This window comes from Colias eurytheme, chromosome 25 (assembly GCF_061535395.1).
Source record: "Colias eurytheme isolate Ceu_HAF_F1 chromosome 25, ilColEury1 Martin Lab GWU primary, whole genome shotgun sequence".
Lineage (NCBI taxonomy): Eukaryota > Metazoa > Arthropoda > Insecta > Lepidoptera > Pieridae > Colias > Colias eurytheme.
Window position 1 is genome coordinate 5,796,647 of NC_143004.1, and position 17,736 is coordinate 5,814,382.

The 17,736-nt window shown below is 32.4% G+C and overlaps 1 protein-coding gene and 1 pseudogene across 2 annotated transcripts; one reads left to right on the forward strand and one right to left on the reverse strand.

Moving 5' to 3' along the window:
* Positions 1-219: 219 nt before the first annotated feature.
* Positions 220-16,506, forward strand: LOC149897665 (sperm-specific sodium:proton exchanger-like). The gene is made up of 20 exons (XM_090116036.1): positions 220-1,293; positions 1,545-1,770; positions 2,169-2,325; positions 3,008-3,182; positions 3,414-3,649; positions 4,026-4,147; positions 4,489-4,615; positions 5,031-5,109; positions 5,558-5,658; positions 5,992-6,125; positions 6,468-6,571; positions 11,739-11,857; positions 12,364-12,508; positions 13,044-13,147; positions 13,464-13,611; positions 13,989-14,142; positions 14,618-14,700; positions 14,937-14,967; positions 15,163-15,230; positions 16,337-16,506. The coding sequence occupies exons 1-20, from the start codon at positions 220-222 to the stop codon at positions 16,388-16,390; spliced, it is 3,441 nt and encodes a 1,146-aa protein (XP_089972162.1). The 3' UTR covers positions 16,391-16,506.
* LOC149897666 (uncharacterized) lies at positions 9,355-11,330 on the reverse strand (annotated as a pseudogene). Its single transcript, XR_016458144.1, has 3 exons — positions 11,036-11,330; positions 10,614-10,872; positions 9,355-10,516 (listed from the first exon to the last, which is right to left on the reverse strand). The product of XR_016458144.1 is annotated as an uncharacterized LOC149897666 (transcript).
* Positions 16,507-17,736: the final 1,230 nt, after the last annotated feature.

Below are 17,736 nucleotides of genomic sequence, written 5' to 3' on the forward strand. Positions count from 1 at the left end.
GAAGTGTTATCAAATAACACAGACATATCTAGTTCCCAAGAAACATTTGGCAAAGAAATGGCTAATTCAAGTGACCGATTAAAACCGTTAAGTTTGAATGGAAGGAACCAAAGTGTAGAATTTGATGATCCATACCGACCTACTCTCGCTTATCCTACGTCTATAGCCTTTCTTTTTGTCTTTCTAACCTTGCTATTTGGTGTTATAGTAAGGGCCATAATGCTTTGCACAAGTATGTGTATTCCTTATAGAGTAGTCATGTTTATTTTTGGAGGTATACTCGGATTTTTGGCACACAACTATCCACATTTTAGGCCCTTCGTTGAGATCTGTTATATGGACGTTGATTTATTACTTACAGTTTTCCTACCAATTATTGTGTTTTTCACGTCTTATTCTGTCGATTCACATTCTTTCTGGCGAAGTTTTCCACAGATTGTCATGGTGGGAGTCTTTGGTGTGTTACTTACTGCTCTTATGGCGGCATTCATGGCGTTCTATTTAATAGAATCTTCATGGAATTTCTCAACAGCCCTGTTATTTGGAATCGTTTGCTCGCCTATATACCCTGTAGAAATTGTGACGCAGTTAAAAGAATTGACCAAGGGTAAAAATATAAGCGTTTTACTGCTGGGTGAAGGTTTGATTGGAGATGTCACAGTCATGATTGAGTTTACTGCAATTTTCGGGTATTTGGCAATGGCTTTAACGGATGCATCGCAAATATCTTTGTTACTTCTACGTTTTGCTGGTGGCGGTGTTCTTTTGGGACTCGTCATGGGAAAAATAACAGCTGGATTATTATCCTTGACGTATTATGATTTACTTTGCTCAGTAACTGTGACTCTGGCTGGAGCTTATTTAACATACTATATTGGAGAGAAGTTCTTCTATGTATCAGGGTTATTGGGAACGGTTATAGCTGGCGTTATGGTAAGCAAACGAAAGTCAACTGTATCAGCTGAGGTGGAACAAGTGGTATCACATTTCTGGAGAATTCTCTCCCATATAGCGAATACGTTAGTCTTCGCTATAGTAGGCGTGGTGATATTTGAGAAATTATGTTACATGATAAGTGTACGGCAATGTGCCTTGATATTTGTGACGTATACGACGGTGTACACTTCGAGATTGTTGGTGTATGCCGCAATGACACCTATTCTGAGGCATATAGGGTATGGTATGTCCTGGCAACATGCAATGGCTTGCGTTTGGGGTGGGTTACGAGGTCCGTTATCACTTTGCCTGGCTTTGATTGTCCTTCAAACACCAATTGTGGCGGATGCTGGTGAGGTAAGCTTAATTTTTTTATGCAGATATTTATCGTAATATTAACTATTAATTGTGTTAATGATTGGGCCAACATTATTGGAGTAGATTTCATTGTCAAATTTTCAAATTCATCTGCAACAATAGTATTTAAGTCACGTGTTAATTGTCTACTTCGTTACTACTAACTACCCTACTTAATAAGTGAGTACATTTTATAAATTAAATTCTAATAAAGTTTGTAATTGTAAAGTTCTTCTTAACCATTTTCTCAGATATTCATCATTCAAACAGCTGGTCTAGTACTCCTTTCTCTATTAATCAATGCAACCACAATCACCAAAGTACTAAAGATCCTTGGGCTAGCAGAAATATCGTTAGCAAAGAAAGCTAATATGACGAATTGCGTCAAACGTGTGATGATGACGAGGGATCGGTGTATCTCTATGTTGAAGATGGATAAGTTTCTTGCTGATGCCAATTGGGATCTTGTGCAAGCTAGTAAGTGGTGTTATGGAATATCTGAATCAAGTATTTGACTGAATTGTTGTTGTTGCCTGTTGGTTTACGCATTATTTGGTTGCTAGAGAATTAATTGGAAGTTTTTTCACTTTACCCATCTATTTTATACCTTCCCTCTTTTTGTTGTAATTTACTAAATATTAAATAACGTTACCTAGCTGATACCATTTTAAAATTTCGACACTTCTGAACCATTAGCAAATTACTAAATTTAATCGGTAATCAGTAGGTAATTTTTGTTTGCATAATATTGCTAACTTAAAATATCATATAGCATGTGGGTAAAAAAGCTAAAAACTATTTTAATGGTTCAGCAAACAATTCTTGTGTTTCCTTTCTCTAATAGATTATATTTAATAAGGTATTATTCCTTCCAGATACAACAATAAAACACCCATACCAACTTCAAATGTCTGGTCGCGACGAGGATAGTGATGACGACACTTACATGGGGTACCATTACACCACGTGCCCGGATTGTGAGAGAGAGATACCGAATGAGCCTACTAAGAAGGAGATTGCTGAAATGATGAGGTAACAATAAAAATCTTTATTGACATTATAAATCATGGTGCTGATGCTTGTTTAGTTTTGGATATGGTTTACTTGGATTTGCGGTGTTTACTAGTGTGTTGAACAATTTATTTACGTAGGTAAGAAAAAAATGTAACAGAAATAATAGCTGAAAAAAAGTTTTATTTTGTATGGCGTATTGCTAAAATGTTAAAATGCTTAAATGTATGATAACTTACCAGTTACCTTTCCATATATGGACTTTAAATTACTTCTGAGCCGTTATTTTTTACGCCCAACAGAATACCCAATGCTTCAATTTAATCCTTAACACAATATTTGAATAAATAATATTAATCCGCATTATTTCCTAAAGCCCTTACACAATTTTTTTTGACTGATCTGTTGGCTTAGTTGACCCTTCCTTCTAAGCCGGAGGTCGTGGGTAAGATTCCCACCCAGGGCAAATATTTGTGTCATGAACATTGCTCTGTGTCTGGGTGTTAATTATCTATATAAGTATTATTTAAAAATTATATATGTATGTTTATCAGCTATTTGGTTTCCAAAGTTTAGTTTAGTTTCACAAGCGAAAAGCTTAGTATGTGAAAATGTCCTGCAATATTTATTTACAATTACAAAATTCCTTACTAAAAGCTATACAATCCAAAGAACATTCTAGAATCAATTCGAATTATTCTAGAGAAGCAAATCAACGCGTGCTAAAAGCAATGAAGATATCGTATTGGCGCCAATACGAACACGGCAAGATAAGTAAAGATGGCGTCCGGACGTTGGTACAGGCGGTGGAAGTTGCCGCTGATTCTAATGATGGTAGGATTAATTTGGAACAATTGGGAACACTGTGGAAACCTAAGGTATATATTTTAGTCTTTATTTACCAACTTGATTGTGTATAGTCAATGGTGGATCATTACCCAGGGTGGGTTTACCATTGTAAACAGAGGTGATTGTAAACAACTAACAAGAGAAGTTTTAAAAGTGTGAGTCGAGTTGTTTCAAATCACTCCTGTTCACAACTACCCGGATTGACCCTCTTTCTTACTTGTATTATTATTTGCTAAGGCATATCCTTAAATTTTATTCAGGCCCACGCGGTCTGGCTTCGTCGTAAGCTGGTAGACATGATGATACCAGACGCGGCGAATGCCCAAGTGCCCAGACACCCTTGGAGGCAGTATTGCTATAGAATTGTAACCAATGTGTGGTTCGATGGCTTTATATATGTGATGATTTTGTGTAACACGCCGGTTATATTGTTCGAAGTGGCCATGAGAGGGCCTGTGACTCCAACGGTCACTTTCACGATCAAATCTTTGAATTTGTGAGTGTTTTTGTCGGAACTATTTAACTTTTTAGTGTTAAACTTTTGAGAGATAGAATAGAAAATGAAGAAGGATGATAATTAAAATTTTAGAGCAATTTGATTTTATATTATTTGCGGGTAGTTTAAATAATGATAAACAAGATTGTTTATTGAGATACTTTTGCTTATTGATATAAGGATGTTATCTGTAGTAGTGTGTAGTGTAGTGTAAGTTTTTGAGAGAGTAAAACGCTAGAACGATAGAATATCGCATTACAATATTAGAAAATTCGTAGGAAATAAATCAATTAGCTGATTCCAAAATTTATATCAGATAAATATGATAGCTTATTTGGTTAAATATTTTCAAATTTTTCTGCACTTGATATTGCAGATTCTTCTTCATTATATATTTGTGGGAGATGCTAATTAAATTCTACGCTTTGACCATTCGTGGATATTTTCGATCACACTGGAACAAGTTGGATTTCTTTATTATTGTCATGGCAACTGGAGGTCAGTATTGATAGTTTAATATTATGAAAGTTTAATTTTAAAATTACTGTGTATTACTATATGCTTTTTTTGTGAGCAATGTACCTAAGTAATAACCTAACAACAATTCAGTTTAAATTTATAGGCTTCTTATTTACAGAATATAATGAGCATTGAATACATATTTTCGCACTTATAATTTAAATGCAATACATATTATTATTATTTAATACAACTAAGATTAACACAAATTTCATTACCTACATCGTAATGTAATTTAAATTCAGGATAGTTAAAAAAAAACCCTTGGAAAAAAACAAATCCTACGTACCTGGTTTTTTAATTATTTTTTTTCGTTACAGATTTAATTCTAGATATAATAGATTCTGTGACTATGTGGGATAAATGGAATAATTTAAATTCAAGTGTATTAACAGCAACTAAATTATTGAGAATGCTACGTTTTCTACGACTATGCAAATTGGCAAGGTAAGCATAAAATAGATATAAGAAAAATATTTTTTTTAGAGAAAATGTTGTTTTGTTGAAGTAAAATTTCTTATGGCGCGTTAAGAGTAAAATTTCAAGGTCGCGTCATGGCAGTTCCGTCACGTCATGGAGTAAGGCGACGATTTTGGTATCTTTGAATATTGCCAAAGAAGTTTCACTACTGACACGTGTGCTCGGCACATACGCTCTGTTTTATTATTAAAATTAATCAGAACTTAAAAATCATGGGTAAATTTTTGTTAAAAGAAATAAAAACCCTACACTGCAACTGTCCAAACCGCAAACTGTACAGCAAAAGTATTTGATTATTAATTTAATTTTTATTCTAATGATAAGTAAAGGTCATTTTGCATTGAAAGAATGAAGTTTTTATTAAACATTTGCTCGATTTTAGGGTATCTGTGCCGAAAATAATGGCTTATATAGACAGAATGATTGACATACAACTAGCCTTTGGGTATGATGTTGGAAAGGTATTTATTATAAGGTTTAATAATGAATTTATAACGTAAATTTCCTTTTTATAAAACAACTAGCTTCCGCCCGCAGCTTCGCTCGCGTGGTGTTTTGATAAAAGGTAGCCTCTAGCTATGTTCTTTCTCTGGGTCTACTGATTGTCTGTGCCAAATTTCATCAAAATCGTTTGATAGGTTTAAGCGGGAAAGCGTAACAGACAGACAGACAGACAGAGTTTTTTCGCATTTATAATATTAGTAGGGATAAAATAATATGTCAAAAGTTGGTTACATAATGAAAATAGTTGGAACATATTTAAGAGCATTTTTATTTAAGTAAGTATATATAAGAAAAAAAAATTATTCATATTTTTTTTCTTATACACGAGTTCCTTTAAATAATTAAGAAATTACTTACCATTACTCGTGCTCAAAATAGAATTAATCTTCTATATTATATTTTCAGGGTTTTGTGACGGGTGAAACAGAAGTATGCAATCTGCTCCCACAGTTAGTGGATAATCTTCAAATTCAGGAAACGCTATATAATAAACTTGAAGCTGACAGGTGATACATCCCCAACAAGTCTATGTTTCGTCTTATTATAAAACACATCTAATGATTTAAAATGCACTATTCCTTCAATTGTTTCACACGTGTTCATTGGTGCTAGTATAATTTGAGAAAAATAAGTATGTTTTTGAAGTGAAAACTTCTTTAGCGGCGTTGAGCACTTTTTCTGTAATGGGTATAAAATCTTAAACTTGCGTCAGGACACGTGACCTGATCGAAAAAGCGTAAGACGGATACCATTCCAAAATATCAAACATGCTCAACGTTAATAATCAAGTTTTCACTTCTGCCGGCACTCCCGGAGTGCAACCCGTCTTTTTTTTCTAGGCTAGCAGTAACAAGACAACTAGGTCTTTTACAAAGGGATCGGCCTTGGACCGCAATAACTGTGAAAACGAGACAAGCGACCACCTCCACACTGAACATCATGCTTTCAGATGCCATGCAATTAAAGGAAGAAGGTAAATTGTTATAACCACCACACCATGCCATGCCACACCACGCTACGCCACCCCACGCCACGCCACGCTACGCCACGCCATACCACACCACACCATACTACACTGTTTTAGTACACAATTTAAAAATGTCTTATCGCAGTTTCAGCTACCTACATACTAAATTTCAGTGCAATCGGCTCAGAAGTATTTTCGTGAAAGAGTAACAAACATCATACCATCCTCACGAACTTTCACATTTATAATATTAGTTATTTTTTGTTGAAATTCCCTTATGTACTTTCTATAAAACAATCAAACATGTATCTAAACTCTTGATAATTTATTGGCCCTATTATATTGCAGGATTTCTAGATGAAATGGAATATCGTTTGCTTGTAAATGCAATACAAGAAAGAGTACAGTCTATTCGGCACAAGGGCAGCTTAGTGGCGCCATCTTCACCCGAGGTAATAAGAAATTAATTATTTATCAGTAATTGTCATACAATAAACAACTACACTAACAATTATGCTTGAAAATTGTCTAAAGCAGAACTCTGCCTACGCGTGTATTGAGCAGAGTTTTCGAATGAGCGAGACAATAGACTTTGAACGTTACGACTACGAAATAAAGTGTAAATTTCAATGAATGCGTTTTTTATCTGATGATCAAAAACTCATTCATTGAAACAATGTACTGAAAATCGGCTGTCGTAATTCTAAAAAAGATTATATATCTATGTCCCAAATCAATTAATAAATACATAAAATATACGTAACATAGTATAACATAGAAGCCATTAAAAATATCTTCAAACGTTGCTTTATTAACTACACTAATATTATAATGCTGAAGAGTTTGTTTGTTTGTTTGTTTGAACGCGCCAATCTCGGGAACTACTGGTCCGATTTGAAAAATTCTTTCGGTGTTAGATAGCCCATTTATCGATGAAGATTATAGGCTATATTTCATCACGCTACGGCCAACAGGAGTGGAGCCACGGGGGTGAAACCGCGCGGAGCAGCTAATTGGTAATAAAAGTCACTTTTAAACATAAATAAATTTCAACAGACTCAACTCCGCGCTATATCGTGGTTGCAAGGAAATGAGAGAGTAGCTGACTTTTTCATAGAGAACTCGGAAATACAGAACTATAATATGAACGATATATTAATATCCAGAGGTAAGTATAATTCTATTTCTGAATATTTAATAATGGTATGAACTGCACAATAATACGAAGAAGAAGACTAAAGTTTATAAACATATATCTAAATAAATAAAGTTTGTTATTCTGATAGTTTTACATTGTTTATCTATCTGTCTCTTTGTTCTAGCCTATTTCAGAAACAGCTGAACTGATTTGACGTCATTCAATTCATTCAATGCAAACGATGAATTAATGCACATTCCGCTTTCTTACTAATATAGTAGATGTAGTAAAATGATTTCAGTAAGTACAGGTGATACCATGTGTGTGCAATATACCGTGTTGTATGAATTTTGACGTGACAACGTCTTATAATACGATAGAGCCGGCTGCACGCACGAAAAAACATGACTCATGCGGCGTTACCTCGCTCTGAAGCGTTCCAAGGCTTGAAGAGCGAGCGAGAGCTCGGAACGCGCGACAAAGAAGCACAATCGGACGTTGTCACGTTCAACTATGACGATCAGTTAACCGACTTACAGACAACCAATTTTTTACCTTAAAAAATACCTTAATTTTCTAAATTCATAGAAAAAACCAACCATTTTAGGTGATCAACCCAAAGGTCTATACATATTAGTGTCTGGGTTATGTGAAGCTTCCTACTTACCTCCTGAGGAAGATTTGGACGAAGCAATACCGAATTATGAGTTCCTTACCGATCTCAAGTTTTCTGAACCTAGCCAAGATTATATTGTGTCGGGGAATGCTATTGGAGTTTTGGGTGTAGGTATAATCAGTAAATTAGTACAATTCTTATAATTTTTAAAGAATAAAAAATACAACCCCGAGGCGGGATTCCAACCCGCGTCTCTCGGCCACCCGTGATTTATATTTATGAAAGCATCTGTATGCTATAAAACAAAATATCATATAGAACCATTCTTATCATTAACAGGGGGGTAACCATCATGTCTTAAAGTATTATTAAATCCTATCTGGAAAAATGACAGAGCTATGCAGGCATCATCGTAACCCCCAATTCTTAAGATTGGCCGATCCATGAATTTTTTTGGTGATGTAGATAATAACACTAATTGAAAATCAATTATATTCTTATGTTTCACACCTCACATAAAGAGTGGTATCTTCAAATAAAGAGTGGATAGTTGAAATTGCCAGTATGTATGTTTCATATGAATGTAAGCGTAGATTATAAGGACTATGAAAATTCTTTGGTCTTCATTGTAATTTCTTAAAGTAAATAGCATTTAATGTGATTCGTTACTGAAGAGTTTGTTTGTTCTTTTAACGCGCTAATCTCAGGAACTACTGGTCCGATTTGAAAAATTATTTCAGTGTTAGATAGCCCATTTATCGAGGAAAGCTATAGGCTATATGTCGTCACGCTAAGACCAACAGGAGCGGAGCACTGCGTCTAAAACCGCGGAGCACAGCCAATATATAAAATACTAGGTTTCCGCCCGCGCAGTCAAAGAAAAACCCGCATAGTTCCCGTTTTCCGGGATTGCGTCATTTTCCCGGGATAAAAAGTAGCCTATGTCCTTTCTGGGGTATCAAAATATCTCCATACCAAATTTCATGAAAATAGGCATGACGACAGTATCAATAAATAATCGATTTGGTGTTGTTAGGTGAAATGTTATATTAAATAATTTTAAAATACTGCCTTATTTTTATTTAAAACAATACATAATATTATTGATATTTTTAATAAAATAAAACATTAAAATACCATAGTCCGCCATTTTGACTGAAACACCAATCACAACGCTGTTAGCTGGTTCTCTGGTCCAGATGGCATAGTTGAGATAAAATGTTCCTTAAGTAGAAAAACTTATGCAAACTATATTAAAAATGCTAAACCAAGCAAGAAGTGCTTTGCCCAGATGCAAGTGCAAATGTACCTAAGTGGTCAAAATAATTGTTACTTTTGTAACAATAATTTAGAAATTATTTGCATCGCTTATGATGAAAATTTTATGACAAGCTTTCTAGAAAGTATTATTATATTCTGGAAATGCCATATATATCCATTGTTATATAAATGTATAGGATAGAAAATAAAAAATGCAGAAATTTCATAAATATTTTATTTAATTAGTGTATCCTGTAAATTAATCAAACCACAAGCTATAGTTATAATATCATCAAGAACTTTGACCAAACTTAAGACAAGCATGTGTTTTAACATGTTCAATTCACGTATCCGTCTTATCACCTACATGAATTCTCAAACTTGCTACTTGTTTGGTTTCTTTAGCTTCTGCTTTAGATAACTTACATCCAAATGCAACACTCGGTGTACTAATTTCACACGCATTCTTCTTAAATATACTTCCACATGCTTAAATCCTCTATCTGCCATGACCCACATATTGGGTTGCAAACATTTTGAAAAGTCAGAAGTTTCAACAATGTATGTGTCTGTTATTTGGCCTCCATAACCATTAGAAATATAATTTATCAAACCATTAGGTGTACAGGATATAAGGTATTTGATGGTATTGGCTTTCTTGTAATCAGACCAGGAAAGCATTTGAAGGTTTCTGTATTTCAATCTCTAAACAGTTGATTATGCAAGTCACATTATTGTATTTATGTCTTAAAGCCATTGGTAGATTTTTTTAATCAATTTTGTTAACTAATGGAACAATAAAAGGACACATTACACTTGCTAAAATAGGTATATTATTTTTCAAAAAAATTGCTTGGATAAGTTTTATCAATTCCAAAATCATCAGCAAGTTGACGGAATGAATTTAAGACATAGTAAAATATGATTAAATGGTATAATATGGTGGTCAAGTTAACTAAATAAAAACAACTTAAAAGAACACCAATATAGGAACGGGGTTTTTTTCTAATTTTCTTTAAGGTGCACTCTAAAGCATTAAAATTTTCTCTTCTTTTGTCATCCTCTACCATCTCGCTACAATCCGAAGCATGGATACAGGTACTGAGGTTTCTGTTAGAGTCACAGAGGGGGTATAAGAATCATCACTATCTGAGTGTTCTATTTTTTTAACTTTTTGACTCAAATAATTACCACTTGACCTTGAGGGGTTAGTATTAAGGCCGTGATGCTTGATTTGAAATGGAGATGAAGAGACAGAATGTTGAAATTGCTTTGATGGTGATGTCATCTGATTTACCAAATTGACTTTTGTTTGGTTAGCTTTACACTGATTATTCAACACCCTTGGTGCCAATTGGGGAAGTTCATCGACATTCTGCTGAACTGTAAAACAAATATTTTGTTATTTTAATATTATAATTATGACTACAAATACTTAATAAGTACATATGCAACAATAAGAATAATATACGGGTAATACCTGAACTAATGGATGCAATTTCCTCAACACTTGATTGTTTTGTAACTATACATTTTTCTTCGTATTCCTTTTTACACTCTTCAAGAATCATCATTCTTCGTTTCTTTGCTATATATGGTCGCTCTGTTGTGGCAGATGTTCGTGATTTCCTATCAGATTGGCATGTAAACTTATGGGGCATACATCCTGGTTTCATACGTACTTGTGATACAAATTTCATCACATGATACTGCATATAATTTTCCATATCATTTGGCATCTGAAAGAAAAGGTAATGTTTAGAATTATTGATAATAAGAATCATAGCCAATATCAAAACAAACTTAACATAAATTAATAAACCTATAGCTGCCAAATCAATTATTTCACATTATAGAAACATTTTTAGTTTAAAATCTATAAGTATATGATAACATACTCACATCAAAGTGATCTTCACAGAAATAAAGTGGCGAATTCGTAACTACATCGTTCGGGTTTCGCCGCGCGAGCTTTAACCACTTTTGCCTTATTAATTTCTTGTTTGGAACGTGTACAAATAATTTGTTTGGCGTTTTTATTGATGTGGAAGTACACTGAGGTACCGCACAGCACTTATAAGATTTGGTATTCATTTTAACGCATGAATTAACTTAATATTTTGTTTAGTTTCTTGGACAAGCGTACAATTATTGACGTATGTATTTACTAAAAGGTGACGTCAGTCGTCACGCCGACGCCATGACACCTGCCAGCTGTTTTGGCACAGTTAATAAATATCTGAATACTATTATAAAGGCGAAAGTTTGTAAGTATGGATGTATGGATGTTTGTTACTCTTTCACGTAAAAACTACTGAACCGATTACAATGAAATTTAGCACACATATAGAGGGTAACTTGGATTAACACATAGGATAGGTTTTATCCCGGAAATCCCACGGGAACGGGAACTATGCGGGTATGAAATATAGGGTTTTTCTTGTTAATAGTAAACGTATACACACATTATGGAAGAGGATTTCAAAATCTTTCGTCATGCCTATTGGTTCTGTAGTTTAGGCGTGATTGAGTAACAGACAGAGAGACAGAGTTACTTTCGCATTTAATATATTAGTATGGATTGAACTTTTGTATTTTATTCCAGGTATTAACCAATCGTCCATACAACTACACAGTTCGCTGCGAATCTGCAGTACAAGCTTATTACATCACTATGCAAGTTATCAAAGAGGCGTTTAATTTGGCACCACATCCTATTATGGGGTAAATTCTTATTATAATATACTATAATAGCTTAGTTATAGCACAGACTAATAATAATATACTACGTATTAGGAAATTTACAAAAAAAGCGCCATCTATCGAAATTTAATAAATTTAGTTTGAATAAGATACTCTTTATTTTATTGTTTTGCTTTTATTATTATATTTCCATCATAAAACTAGTGGCCCGCCCCTGTTTGGCCCGTGGTACATATACAGCCTATAGAACTCAGGGATCACGTACAATGTACATATCCAACACAGAAAATATTCTTGAAATCGGTCCAATAGTTCCGGAGATTAGCGCGATCAAACAAACAAAACGATTTTAATTCTATAATAGTTAAGATTTATAGTATGAGTGTAGATTGAATATTTGTTATTTAATCTGGATAGACGAAACTGATTAAACGTGATTGAATTTTTATCTTTCATTTTAATTTTTAAATATTAACAATACCTAAAAAAAAAAAACTATAGTTTCAGTAAATAAAATATTTTTTAAGGTTAGAATCGTCAATGTGGCGTGAAATAGGCATAAAACTATCTCTAATGGTATTACCAAGTGTCCCAGCGTACCATTCGTGGTCTTCAGAAAAGATCAGCATGCGGCTTGAGCATGCTTTTGTGCCGTGCTTGAAAGCTTTTAAGGTTATTTTGCATTGAAAATAAAAAAGCGTGTGTGCCAAGCACACGTATCAGAAGTGAAACTTCTTTGTCAAGATTCGAAGATACCAAAATCGTCGCTACTCCATGACGTGACGGTATTGCCATGATGCAACGTTGAAATTTTACTCTCAACGCGCTTAAAGAAGTTTCACTTCAAAAAGGTTTTTTGTCTAGTTGTCGCCCATTGGTCGAAATTCGACACTAGACTAAAGAGTATATTAATATATGCGTGTGTGTGTAATGTTTTTTGTTCATTTAATATAAGTATATTTATGCATTATTTTTGAAAAAAATCTTAGTAAGTATATATATCATATTCTGTTTTCATCCTGATAAAGAATTTAGGCATTACTTTTCATAAGGTTATTGATAAACTGTCTTGTGATCACGCACACAAGCATCTCAATTTTTCAGTAGCGTGTACTTAATTAAAACATAAATAACCATCCAACAACAATTTCTGTGAGTTTATTTTAAATAATTGTAAATAATTTAATTAAATACATTTTACTTACAGATATTTGTGGTAAACGAATTAATGGAAGATATAGTTTTATTGGACGGTGTATGCCAGGATTTAGCTACTAGGGAGTTATTTCAACCCCCTTGCTATATACCGAGGTAAACTAAAATCTACTTTATCGAGATTGGAATATGGTCTATATTACATTGTATTTACTCTTTAACTTGAAAAATGATATAACTCTTTATTTGCGTAAAATTCTTTATTTGTATAAAAAGGATTATAAATACGAAAACAAAGAGTTGAGTTTGATAATTTAAAACTTGATTGTATGCAGAAAAGTTTACTTCTAGTAATTTTTTTTATTCGATTTTGTTTCAAAAATAATTCTTTATTAATCTACTTAATACCTAATCCATTTTTAATAATTTTTTGCAATCGTCAACTATTTTCTTTATTCAAAGTTTTTTCTAGAACCGTCCATAGATTAATATTTCCAAAGTCGTCCCAACTGATTGTCTCTGGTCAATGTCCAGAGACAAAATTGTTGATCGTTCCCGCCAAAGATACGGATGAGTTGGATATTATGGAGGATGAATTAGATGATTTGCAATGCGAATTGGTAAGTTATTTATAGTGTAAAAACAGCAATAATATATGTAAAATATTATGTTGTATACATATGAATATGTTGTGTGTATAAGTTGAACTCCAAGGCGGAGCTATTCTTTTGACAGATTACCTTATATTTTAGACGACAATTTGATGCTGAATACAATACAGTAACATACGTTTTCTTAATTTTTTAATATAAATTATAAAAAAAGTAAATTTTGTCGGCAGTGTCTGAAACTTTATTTAGACAAGATACATATTAAATTTGCTTTTTGCCAGAAAAAACAACATACAACCTAATAAACTTTCGCCTCTATAATTAAAGGATTAAACATAATCATTCAAAAAAAGTTTTGGATTAAAAAAATTTTTATAACATCCCAGGTATCCAACGCCTCATCCCGTTGCCTATATCACAAAGTAATCAGGAAATTGTCAACTGAATCACGAAATAAGAGCGCAATGCGCGGTCGTAAGCGACGACGAGCTGGGCTCAAGCGGGTCAACTATAGGGAGTCCGTGTGGGGGAAACAGATATGTTAGTTGTAAAATCTATACTAATATTATAAAGCTGAAGAGTTTGTTTGTTTGAACGCGCTAATCTCGGGAACTACTAGTCCAAAATTTAGAAATTTGAAAGGTTCTTTCGGTGTGAGATAGCCCATTTATCGAGGAAGGCTATAGGCTATATATCATCTCGCTGAGACCAACAGGAGCAGAGCACTGCGGGTAAAACCACGGAGCACAGCTAGTAATATTATATTAAGTAGTATACTAGCTTTCCGCCAGCAGCTTTGCCCGCGTAGTTAAAAAAAACCGTATAGTTCCCGTTGCCATGGGATATTCGGGATAAAACCTATCCTATGACCTTCTTCAGGTCTCAAGCTATCTTTGTACCAAATTTGAAGTAAATCCATGCAGTACTTTCTGAGTTTAGTCCGGACATACATACAGACAAACAGACATTGAGGCTTTACGTGTGGAAATTAAAAGTATATCTTAATCATTTTCAGCGAATGTCACCATTCCAGTAATGGGCGGATCACAAAGTGACAAGGAATTTTCTAAATATTTTAAACCAAGTTTAGATGAAGTGGTAAGTTTTGTAAAGAAAATATGAATTATGTAAATTGGCTTATAAACATTGTTTTAATAGCCTTTTTATGTTTCTATACTTTTACATGAAGATATAAATTGTATGTTGTAATCAATTGTGATAAGAAAATGTAAATAAATAAATTTGTAATTGAATATTGAAAAAAAAAAAAACTACTAACTAGGAAATACTTTGTAGTTAGTTATACGAATTTTAATATCTGTTTTATTTTCTAGCCTGAAAAATTGGAATCACCAAAAGCTACCGGTAAGCCCATTTATAACTAATATAAAGATGTAACTATGTATAGGTACCTGGGTTTTTAATCGATTTTTTTCATCAATATGTATTCACACCTCACGAATAAATCTTAATATAGTTAACTGTAGCTACGTTTATGTGAAATTTTGGTTAAGGTTATGTTATACTATTTATATTGTAAAGGTATATTTATTATTTTAGAAAATACTTCATCACCGATGCAATCGTATGCCCGGCCAAGACAAACTCATATGGACTCAGAGCAAGAGGCAAGATATATTTTATCTAAACTATATTGTACAATAGTTTAAAAATAGTTATGTATAGTTAACGTTATTGTACAAATTGTTTTTATTCATCGCAAATCTAATATGTAACCATTTAATAGTAATAATAGTAAACTCATAATATGAGTAAAAGCAGTATGAATTCCAAAGCTATGCAATAGCTTTAAATCTTATATTTTTACACGGTAAATAAACTCCTATTTTTTTTGTATGTGTAGACAGTAGAACTAATTAAAAGTACCATTGAACACAAGCCATTTATTAGTCCAGTAATACCTATTTGTTGATACTTTTGTGAGCCATAAGTTTCAAATTGCAGTACGAATCTATCAAGTTTCGTATATTTCCTCTCACACGCAAAAAACAGACAAAATATATCCTATTACATGCTCGTCGTATTTGAATCGGTAGCTTTTATTCTAGCTAGACAGTAATATGATATCAGATAGTATACCGCTTTCATATTATACAAAAAAATTAAAAAATAACGACTAGATATATTTAAACATAGACTTTAAATGTGACTATAAAGTAGTGTAGTTTTTGTATTCGTAATGGCGTAGGGTAGGTAGTAGGTACATTTTTTAATTAGGTAGGTATGTACTTTAATATAATCTGCATGTATGGCTCTATAACTGCACAAAGATTAATTTTGTTGTGAAAAACTACGTAACAAGATATCTCTTATCGTGTTAAAATATGTAAGGAACTGATTAGCTACTTATCAATAAAATCATTGTCTGATCTTGTTATTTATTTTAATACCCAAATATGTAATTATTATATGAAGTCATTTTATTTTTATAAGCAACTAGCGGTCCGCCCCGGCTTCACCCGTGGTACATATTTCGCAATAAAAGGTAGCCTATGTTCTTTCTCAGGGTCTAAAGATTATCTGTGCCAAATTTCATCAAAATCGGTCCAGTAGTTTATACGTGAAAACCATACATACATACATACAAACCTTTTCTCTTTATAATATTAGTATAGATTAAAAACTAAACATGTTTTTTTGTGTAAAAATAACTAACATGACCATTTCATGTTGACAATATTAATATTAATATAAATTACATTTTATTTTACAGATTTACAATACGATGCTATCAAAAACCAAAGGACGGTCGTCGGATAACAAATAAAATTGATTTTTTTTATAGAGTATGATTGAGTGAGATGAGAATTTGTAATATATATTTTCGATTTTATACGTAATAAATATATTTATTTATTTACAAATAAAACAAATAATATTTAATTGATTTTTTTATTTTAAAGTACAAGAACATAAACCATCAACGGTCAACATTTAAATAATGTTTTTAATTACTTAAATAGTGATCAGCAATATAGTTAGAAATGAAAATATAAAACACTGCACTTGAAAACATGAAGGAATGTTAATATAATGCATCCAATAAAAAATACCTGTATTTTACATAAACATTTGTATTAATAAATCGTTTCGAAATAAAATAACTGCAAGATACAATTAAAATAATTGTAACAATCATGTTATCAACAAACAATTAATATAGTAAATTCGTTCCAATTTAAGTACTTACAATTTCTTACAAAATAAATAATTTTTACAATTTTGAATAATGATAAAATAAATGCTGTGGGAATGCCGTAAATAAATATAAAGCAGTGTTTGCTGTAGTTTTACCAATTATATAGAAAAAAAAAGACGCGTTGCACTACGGGAGTGCCGGCAGAAGTGAAAACTTGATTATTAACGTTCAGCATGTTTGATATTTTGGAATGGTATCCCTCTTACGCATGGAATATAAGGGCTAAAAAAATTTTTAGCAGTACCTAGTTAATTTTTTGCATCTTATTATTGATATATATTATGTTATTTATAACAAGAAACAGCAACTATTGATATACATACATCAATTGTCAATAAAATTTGCTTACACACTAAAGTGAACAATGGAAGTAAATCGAAATATCTAAAATAATTGCACTCAAGAAAACAAAAGTTAAGAAATCAGTTCATAAAAACGTCTAAAACTAATTAATTTTTGATCCTTTTATTTTTTCCTTAAATATTTAATTCCAAGTTATAAATAAAATGTGTTTGAAGTAGACTGTATATAAATTTTATTGAAATTAAAGTCGAAATAAATAACTTGCTAGATATTTTCAGTCTAAAAAAATAAAGATTATAATCTTATTTTAAAAAGATTAATATTTTGTTTAGTTCCAGCAAGTCAGGATGATAAATAACAACTACATAATATTTATTATTATCTAAGTAAGACTACATATCTTTATATTTTCTAGTTATATTGCTAAAGAGCTAAGACACATACCATAGTGAAATAAATCACTGGAATAGTTAACATAGACTATACTCTGCCACAGACAATCAAACTTCATAGATAATCTAACAATTATATATTTTATAAAAAAATAAAAGGACCAAATAAATGAATGCCTTGATTAGGTTGCTATAGAAAGATTGGCAGTATCTTGGTGT